Here is a 10,179-nt window from a genome sequence, read left to right as displayed (position 1 = left end):
AAGTAGGGTGAACTAATTACAACCAGTAAACTTTTTTGAAAAGAGTTACCAAAAATCTTTAGTACTTGTAAAGTTGCCCATATTTATTTGCGTCGAATTAGAAGCACACAAAATATTTAGAAGAAGTCAATCACAATCAGGGGTTTCTTGGGTTGTCCATGGGATCAGCACGCAAACGACGGGGATTACCCTTTTTCTGGTTAAGTCAGGGCCGGCTCTGGCCCAGGGCAAGAAGTGCGACGGCCCGGGGCCCAACCAAAATGGGGGCCCATTATTTCTGTCACAGTGCATATAGGAAAAGGTAGAAGAAAAAAAATTAAGTCCATCTAGCATGCACGTAGCTTAAATTGGGCCCATTTATAGAATTTGCACTAGGGCCCTCGAAATCCTTGAGCCGGCCCTGGGTTAAGTCTCAGGTTCAATCTCAGCACCTCCTGACAGACTATCCATACACGATTCAGCTCCACTTGGTGCTGGGCTGCTGGCCATAATAATACGTATCGTATCTATGTGCGCTTGAGCTGGTGCAGGGCAGCATCGTGCAATTGCAACTGCCGAGCCCGTGCAGCCGAGCCTGACAGGCAACACGACCGGGAATATAGTGCGGCGACGAAGAACTTAGCCATCACACTGGCTATGGCGCCGTCCTTATTCATGCAGCTCCATGCCCTACAAGACAACTCTTACTCGTTTTACCTCTGGTCCAGTGTATGATGATGACGGCCAGGACTTGATTTCTAGCACCACAAAATTCATGTAGCCAAGACGACCCAAAGACGAGCCGGGCGATAGGTGGCAAACGGCGTGCCATAAGATTTGGTGCTGCACGGTACGAGCTGCTCCTGCTCGCAGTTATTCAGGAGGCCGAGCCGCTCATCTCCACGCCTGGGCGCTCTGTCTCTGATGGCACGTCCCGGGCGTGCGTGGCGGCGCTCCTTGAAGAGACGAAGGCAGCGACGCCGCCAAGCAGGGTGGCATCCTGACCGGAGCAGCTTTTCTTTAAGGGCGGTGCGGCTGCTCCACACCAGCGACATGGGCGCCTCGACAACGGCGACCTTGCTGCCGCCAACCAAGTGGCCCTGCGCGACGTAGCTGCCATCTTTTGACCTTCTCTAACCCTTGGCCGCCGGCGCAGATCAAGCTAGCCAAAGTGGGGATTAATCCGATTCACGATCTTCGCCTTGTTGCACACGAAATCGATTGATCTAGGAGTAGTTATTTTTGGCTTGGTCGGATGGGTCTCCGCATCTCATCTTCGCCGCCACCGCCAGTTACACGAACGGCTCCCGAAGATCCTCACGATCGGAAGATTTGACTGATCGATTTCCTGGCTATAGCGCGCTGTATATGTGATCGCTCCAGCTACCGTACGTGACCCGGAGACCGGACGTGATACAGCCCCATTTCAGCTTCATCACGATCGGAAGAATTTACTTATCGAGTTCCTCAGTACAAACCTGCAGTGTATATATGAGCGGTTACATCCAGGTATCGTACGTGATCTGGAGACCGGACGTGATAGAGGCGATTTCAGCGCTGGGCTTAGCTAGGCTATTATTTTGATCCGGATCAGAGTTTGCTTATCGTAAGAAACTTTGCAACGTGCGGAGACGGTCCAAATCGGGGCCACCGATCGACGAAGACGTATATTGGAACGGACAAGCGTCTTAGGAGCTAGGACGACCGAGGGAGAAATTTTCCCTTTATTATTAGGTATAGAAATGTGTTTTTTTTTGGGTGCTGCTCCACCGTACACTCCAGGCATCTGGCATGGGCCGAAAGCCACGGTAAACCCAAACCGGCACAAGCGAATGCTGTCTCGCGCACTGCCAAGTGCAAACCCTCCTCCCCCGATCTCCCCAAAATCCCTAAACCATGGCGGCTGCGGCAGGAACACGCCGCGGGCTCTCCGCCCTCCTCCGTTCCTCCCGCGCCCTCCCCCGTCGCTTCCTCCCCCTCGCAGCGGCCGCTGCCGCTGGCTCCCCGGCCCACCTCTCTCCCTTGGCGCCGCCATCGCGAGGGGCGAAGACGGCGTTGCCGGGGAAGTCCGGGTACTCTCCGCTCAACGACCCGTCCCCGAACTGGAGCAACCGGCCACCCAAGGAGACTATCCTGCTGGATGGCTGCGACTACGAGCACTGGCTCATCGTCATGGAATTCCCCGCCGACCCCAAGCCCACCGAGGAAGACATGGTAGCCGCCTACGTCAAGACGCTCACCACTGTCCTCGGAAGGTAGATGCACTCTCGTTTTTCCCATTATTAGCCCGCTTTTATTTAGATTCAGTGAACGCGTTCTCCTTCTCCCTGAACACCAGCGTTGTCCTTGCTCACTTAGGGTGATGCAACTTCAGGCATATCCATTCTTGTATTTCTGCTTGAGGAGTTGCCCACTTACCCTGGCGTCCAGTCAGGTTTGAGGTTGACGCCATGTGCCTTCACCTTGCTACGAAACCCTTGAAGGGTATATAATTTGTTAGATAAAAGGGGGATAAAGCAGGATTGTTTACCACATTGGTACTATGCACCCAATAAACCAAAAAATTCGTAGTAATTTCAAATATTGGAAAAAACAATTCGTCCTAGAAACAAAAGATGATTAAGTATTCTACTCGTATAAGAATGTTTGGTCTCGAAATGATTCCCATGCTATCCTGGGCAAAAAAGATAAATCTATGACGAATATAGCGTGAATAGTACCCAGGATACAATAATAGTAAATTACTCGCAAATAAATTCCCATGTTATCCTGGACATGGGGCTTTTTGATTTTGTCTTTTTTACCAACATACTAAATTTGTCGTGAATTTTTTTTATACAAGTACAATACTTGGTCATCTTTTGTTCCCAAAAGGATTTGGATTGTTAAACCTTTTTTTGAATTACTGTTTTCTTTTGGATGTATGGGGTGCTTGGCATCCATGAGCATGAACGTATTTTCTGATAAAGTAGAGATTACTGGCTAGATGGGCATCCTCATCTCTAACCCCCCGGCATTCCGTGGTCCTGTCTCAGTCTTAGCCACCCTCACTGATTTTCCTGTTGTTGTTGGTTCAAAATAAGGTAGGTTGGTTGAGTGTGGGTTTGAATATCAGAGATAGGGTGCACTCACCTTTGACTGGCTACAAGGCTTGCCCCTCATGTCAAACAGGGCTTAATTAAGGGACTTCTTTTATTTCATCCTTACATTGATAGATGTGGTACAGGCTGTTCCTAGAAATATGATTTACACTTAACTAACAAAATTGACATCTACTTTTTTACTATACCATTCGCTTTCTGGACATGCCTTTTCTGCTCCCGAGCTCATATGCTCATGCTCCAGTAAAAAAATCAAAAAAATAGCAAATGAAATAAAAAAAATCTGAATTTTTTTGTACAATGAACATGAACATGTCTTCTAATGGCATGCTAAAAATATCCTAGAAAAGATACATGTAGTGGTCTGTGCAAAAAAGACAAATCTGGTTGTTCCAAACAACAAATCTAAATGCTCCAAACAGCACCAAATTTTGTTATTCTTGCATCGACCACCAAACATGTAATTTCTCACCACAATGTTGCTTGCAGTTAGAACACATTCTCATGTTCGTTGTTAAAAAAATTCAGTTTTTTTTGATTTTGTTTGCTATTTTTTTATACTCCCTCCGTTCCTTTCTATAGTGCCTATAGATTTTTGGCATTTGTTTCACAATATAAGGCTGTAGTTTGGCTTTTTTTCAATTACCCCCTCCACCGGTCAACTCCCACACGACATGCATGAAAAAAAATCCATACAAAATAGGAAACAATTAATTGAGATTCCTAATGCATGACCCCAAGGATTGCTTAGATTTAGGAAGCAATGTTTTTCTTTCCTTAATTAAACCTGGCTGCACATATATGGAGAATCAACCAGACAGATTTGTGGGATTTGTTATAGTAAGTTAGGAAGTTATCGATTTCCCTAATTTTAGTCTGATCTCAAATCGTTCAGCCAGGGGGTCTTGTGTAAAAAATACTCTTGCGCTAATTTCCGTGCCAAAAATCTATAGGCACTATAGAAAGGAACTGAGGGATTAATTTTTTTTATTGAAGCAGGAGCATGTGAGCTCGGGTTCAGATGTGCATTTCCATCTCTTTCCCTGTTATAATAAGTTGATAACTCTTTCCTTAAGAATACAAGCTGTTTTTCCTGATTACTGGTAGCTGTCTGTGCTGTGCAGCTTGCATCGGCTTGTCACACTTTTAGGTATTAGCCCATTATTATTATTTTAAACAGAAACAGTACCCCTGAGTACTTTATCAACCCTTTGTACTTCTTAAACATCATGTTGTAACTACTAACTATAGGCTATAAGATTATCTTTTAGTCCATTTTTTATGGTTGATGTGAACGTTTGTAATGAATTTCCATGCTATTGCAAGTAAACGGATATTCATTTTAATTCCTTTGTTCAGTGAGGAGGAGGCAAAGAAGAAGATCTATTCAGTATGCACTACAACTTACACAGGGTTTGGTGCGCTGATTTCGGAGGAGCTATCATACAAAGTTAAAGGTGAAATTTCATGGCTCTACTTTTTTTTGCAAGATATTGTCACAGAATCACGTTTGAACTGAATTTTGTACTATTGATGTTTCTACTTCTTAAGGATTGCCTGGAGTTCTTTGGGTATTACCTGATTCGTATTTGGATGTGCCTAACAAGGATTATGGAGGTTAGTACTCGTATTTACTTATTTCTTTATCCAGTGTGTCTTCATGTTCTAGGCAGAGCTTCCACACCCGACTTTTACATTTTTATCATATTACGTAAGAAATCCAAAACCACTTCATGTGGTGCTGTATCTTAACTCTGCAATGTACCCTGAGATTGTGCAAGGACATTAAATTTTTGTATTTTACATGTGCCTACATGTACAAGTGATGGTGATGATAGTACATGGAGAAATCCACTTTGTTTCCTAGGCATATATGAACTCATTGTCTAAAACCACATTCAAAATGTCAAAAAAATCCAAAAAATAAAAATAGCGTCTACATTCGGACAATTTTATGTTTGCACACAAAGCTTGGGAGAAAAAGAACATTTTTTTGTGGCTTGTGTAAATAAGACGATTTTCGATGCTTCAATAATGACTGCGGGACATTTTTGTCTTTTTTACACAGGCCACAAAAAATTATTTTTCCGTGAAACTTTGTGTGCGAACATAGAATGTTTGGATGTACATGCGATTTTTTTTCAGATTTTTTTTTGACATTTTGAAACTTTGTTTTTACCAATTTTCATAATGGGGTGCATCTACACCGATGAGCCAAAACATCACCTCTGGGAAATGAGTTCTGTTTGCTGTTCTTGCTTATGCACCTACTGTTTCTTTGCTTTCAGTTTTGTCTTAAGGTAGAAGTTTTCTTCTCCACCCAAATATATACTTTGATTATCTGTTTTACTTATATTAGGCAACTACTTTGAGCAGGTGATCTCTTTGTAGATGGCAAGGTCATTCATAGGCCACAATTTCAATTCACTGAGAGGCAGCAGGTAAGAGGTAGACCTCGTCCTCGCTATGATAGGCGACGAGAAACTATGCAAGTTGAGCGAAGAGATACAATGCAGAGAGGTCCCTCAATGCAAGAACACAGGCCACCATTTTCCCAGCAGGCTGCTCATAATCAAGAGCAACATCAAATCAGGCCGCCAGGAGGGAACTAACTTTATTGTACCTTACTATTGATAATTAGGTTGGGGGTTGCCCCTCTCTCTTTTCCTTATTTTTATGTTGAATTTGTTGAACCTCTTTTTTATAGCCAAAAAAGTTAAAAGAGATCTGGGTTTGCATGCATGTGTATGTACATTATGGTGCAAGTTTTTTTTTTTTTTTTAAACTTCCTTATCTGCAAATAAAGCCAAGAAATTTCTAGATTTTATGCTGATTTAGTAAAGGCTTAAATAAAAATTCCATAATGCTTTTACACTTCGATTCTAATATGTACATATACTTGAATTTAGATATTATTTTCACGAAAGTGCAAGTGGATTCTATTCTATATGGCTCACGCGTATAAAATGTACACCGCTGTAGTTTCTCTTTGTTTTTCAAACTTGATTTGATATGTTTTGGGCTTATTCTAATTTCTAGGATTTTCTACAATTTGAGTACACTTTTTCTTTTTCTATTAAGGGCGAGTTCTGCTGAACCTGCTAGTCGGTCTGACTCCTCATCCTTGTTTCCTCGAGCATACCCTAGCAAGCCCAGTCGTTGGATTGTATCACCGCCCACCGACGTCCGACGGCGCGATTCTTACCAAGAATCGCATGTGGTTGAACTGGAGCGATTCCTACCGAAGGTTGTTTCTGTATGGGATGGGAGTGCGTCTTAGTTTTGTTTTGTTTTCCTCGTGATAGTAGAATGACCACTAATTTCCAAATTAGTAATAGTGACGCCTAAATCTAGACGTCACCATTGATCTCTTGATTCTTGTTTTAAGTAAAGTTTTCTGTTGGGTTTTAGTTTTCCTCTCGTTTAGTTGTCTGCCTAGTACCCGATAAAGCTGACTATTTTGAAACTACGGTTTGGTTCTGATCCTAACTGACCAGTGTAAGAGCAACTCTAGCACAGATTCTGTAACATGCTGGAACTGTAAGTAAACATCTTGTTTTCAGTTTTCGTTGGCGCAAGCTAGATTCGTAAACTCGCGCCACTCGTAAATATTTTTAACCCCCCCCCCCCACCCCCCCACCCCATCTCTACCTAAGCGGGCTGCGCGGCCTATACTCCTCGAGTTTTGGTGGGCCTTCCTCCCGTCACCCCGCCTTTGGCCGTGATGGATGCCCTGCATGAGAACTAAGTCGGCGTTGACGACTTGTTCGTCGATACGCCCATAAGGTACGATGTGCATGATGCCCCGTCTGTTGCATTTATTTTGCATTTACTTTGTGGCTGTATGAAGGTGTTGCAATGGAGAGATACGAAGCAATGCAAGGCTCCAAAGGAAAACCATTTGCACTTGAAGATTGTTGGAAGTTGTTAGAACATGTTGACAAGTGGAAGTTGAGGGAGCAAGAAAGCACCACCGAAGAAAGGGGGCCTTGCTACAATTGGATGATGCTAGTCATGAGGAGAATGGAGGAGGGAACAAGAGGAAGCTAGTTGGAAACACCAATGTAAAAGAGAAGATAAAGCTTGAAGCCGATGCATCAAAATTGGCATAAAAGATTGATGAATTTATGAAGTCAAAGGAAACAATGACGTTTAAGACATTGAAAGCAGGATGATCATGAACGATAAGAAAAATGCTATTAAGAAAACTAGCTGGGATGCACTTTGGATTTTGGACGAGAGAAAAATTACATTTGTGGAGAAGAAGGCAATGATGAAGCTCATTGCCAACGAGAATAGGACAATAATGAAAATTGCATTCGAGGAGAAGAAGACAATGATGGAGCTCCAATGAGAATAGGACAATGGTGATGGATCCGCACCATGGATGCCTACAGAAGGGAGTGGTGGAATATGAGGAGACTCGAGATCATTGAAAGGAGAAGGCAAGCCCATCTTGATCTTCCTTTGTCCTGGTGGCGAATAGCTGCGTGATTGTGATGATTTGCGCATATTTTTGGTTGCAAACATTGTTATCAAACTATGTCACATATTGTTGCATTTAATGTTTACATTTTGTGTTTACAGGCTCACACGAGGTGTGGCCGGACATATCTCATGAATTAAAACCGTAAACAGAATGCAAGCCTATAAAAGGCGTTTTCCACGGTCTGCCAACGAGCTTTTACGGGCCGACATTTACGGATATGCTAGAAGCTTTGAATTCCTCTAATTGCATTTAAACACCTTCTTTGCTCTTGTTGTTTGATAATCTTGGACCAATACTTTACTTTGTGGATACTACTATATGACGATATTTCTGTTGAAACGGCTTGTTAACAATATAATGTGGTTATTTCCTCATGCACCTGAGAAATGTGCATGATGGCGACACGTTTCGTGAGCCGCACGTCGAGCAGGCGACACACAACCGATTTCTGGCGCAGCCCCGCCGCCGAGGATCCCCGCCCGCCGGAGTCCAACGCCGCGGCGCGATGCCGGAGATGGAGGGCAATCTACTTCGACGAGGGGCTGCGGAGGTACGGTTCGATCCTCAGCATCGCTCACGAGATCATCCTACTTTTGGATGATGCAGGGTTGGAGATCGAGAGGATCGTCGGTGACCGGCGGATCGGAAATGGGATGATGATGATGTTCCCGTCCTACCATGTGCTGGTTGGTCCGCAGATGCCAGAGCTCGAGATCGATGGCATGGCGATGCAGGTGCCAGCTCTGTCGTTCTCGCTGTCCTGTGTACGCGCGGGAATTTCGGATGTTGGGCTGCAGGCCCATTTTGAAGTCATGGCGGCCAAAGCTTCGTTTAACAGGCCACAACCCATCACTATTCAGGAGAGACCAGCCCGAGAGATATCAGTTGCCTCCTGCGGACGAGTCTCCAACAACTTCCCCATTCCAAAACTAGATCGATGGCGCGTCGTCTTCGTGAAGGACCCCAATCCACCACGAAGCCAAGCTCCATCATCTTCTCCGCCACGAATATGGCAAGGGGTGAGATCCGGTGACGTTAGATCCTTCGTGCAGGTGGTTGGATCGATGGATCGCCAGCCTCCTCGCAGATCTCCGCCAAGAGGTGGTTACCAGAGACCGCCGTACAATCCTCAGTTCATATCAGCCGAGGAGAGACAGGAGGATGATAGAAGGTGGGAGGAGGAGCGACGCTGGGAGGAAGATAGAAGGAGAGAGGAGGATCGGCGTAGGGAGGAAGAGAGGAGACGTGAAGCGGAGGTGAGGTGCCGCTCGGAGGAGCACCGTCGCAGCGAAGAAAGGAGGCTTGAGGAGGACCGTCGAAGAGCGGAAACCCTCCGCATCACTGAGAAGGCGGCGAGGGAGAGAGCTCTAGCGGAGCGCCAGAGGAAGGAAGATTTGGCGGCGACATGCAATCGCGATTGCTGGGCTCACCGGCAAGAGATGGCTGGGGCTCGCGCGGACTCATCTGCAAACTCCTTCGCCACATCTCGTTCATCCATGCTTCCCCATCAAACTACTGCGGTAAGTTCAGTGAACCCTGGTAGAAACATCGATCCGCTTGAGTCGAATGCAGGAAGATCTGCCAACACATCTTCCATTGTTCCTTTGGTCATCACGGCACCAATGGGGTCATGTGTACCTCCATCGGTTGTTGTTGCCAGTAGAGACACTACCTTGAACACTTTGCCTTCAAGGCCTTGGCATGCTCAGACCCAGCCTGGATCAATTGATCCTTCAGCTTGGCGGTTTCTTCCCGCTGGGCCTGGAGCTCGCACTGGTGCTTGGCGGCAAGATCGTCCTGGGCAGCTACAATCCGGAAAACATGGACTTAGTAAAAAAGATTACAAGTGACAAACAAACCGGTCAGTGCGGCTTACCCTTAAGCGCAACGACTTGGGCGGTGAGGTACTCCGCGGGGGCTTCCGGCAGAGCAGCTGCACAGAAAGGAAGTACTTGTTAGAATTTGATAACAACATATACTGGTATAAAAGAGGCCGGTGGTTCAGGCAAACCTTGGCACTGGCTGTGCTCGAGCTTAAGGGCGGAAAACACCTCATTGAGGCCCTGGTGCTCCCACAACAGCTCCTCGAAGATATGCTTGCGGTTGTCCAGCACGCTCTGCAAGGAGGAAAGCAATATAAGCTATGCCGGTTTCTTTCAGTTTCGCACTAAGTACTTCGTGCTTAACCCGAAACTCGGGAACTAACTATGCCGGTTTCTCTCAGTTTCGCGCTAAGTACTTCGTGCTTAACCCGAAACTCGGGGACTAGCTATGCCGATTTCTTTCAGTTTCGCGCTAAGTACTTCGTGCTTAACCCAAAACTCGGGGACTAGCTATGCCGGTTTCTTTCAGTTTCGCGCTAAGTACTTCGTGCTTAACCCGAAACTCGGGGACTAGCTATGCTGGTTTCTTTCAGTTTCGCGCTAAGTACTTCGTGCTTAACCCGAAACTCGGGGACTAGCTATGCCAGTTTCTTTCAGTTTCGCGCTAAGTACTTCGTGCTTAACTCGAAACTCGGGGACTAGCTATGCCGGTTTCTTGAGAAAAGTTTGCAAGTTTTCTAAGGAGGTTTCGCGCCAAGTACTGCGTGCTTAACCCGAAACTCGGGGA

General features: G+C 45.6%; 1 protein-coding gene across 1 annotated transcript; it reads left to right on the top strand.

Moving 5' to 3' along the window:
- Nucleotides 1-1,790: 1,790 nt before the first annotated feature.
- On the top strand, nucleotides 1,791-5,822 carry LOC127293572 (multiple organellar RNA editing factor 3, mitochondrial). Its single transcript, XM_051323211.2, has 4 exons — nucleotides 1,791-2,234; nucleotides 4,440-4,537; nucleotides 4,632-4,697; nucleotides 5,457-5,822. The coding sequence occupies exons 1-4, from the start codon at nucleotides 1,876-1,878 to the stop codon at nucleotides 5,690-5,692; spliced, it is 759 nt and encodes a 252-aa protein (XP_051179171.1). The 5' UTR covers nucleotides 1,791-1,875; the 3' UTR covers nucleotides 5,693-5,822.
- The last annotated feature ends 4,357 nt before the right edge of the window (nucleotides 5,823-10,179 follow it).

Source organism: Lolium perenne, chromosome 1, assembly GCF_019359855.2.
Source record: "Lolium perenne isolate Kyuss_39 chromosome 1, Kyuss_2.0, whole genome shotgun sequence".
In the NCBI taxonomy this organism is placed as follows: domain Eukaryota; kingdom Viridiplantae; phylum Streptophyta; class Magnoliopsida; order Poales; family Poaceae; genus Lolium; species Lolium perenne.
The sequence above is the reverse complement of the archived record's forward strand: the minus strand, read 5'-3'. Positions and strand labels throughout refer to the sequence as shown.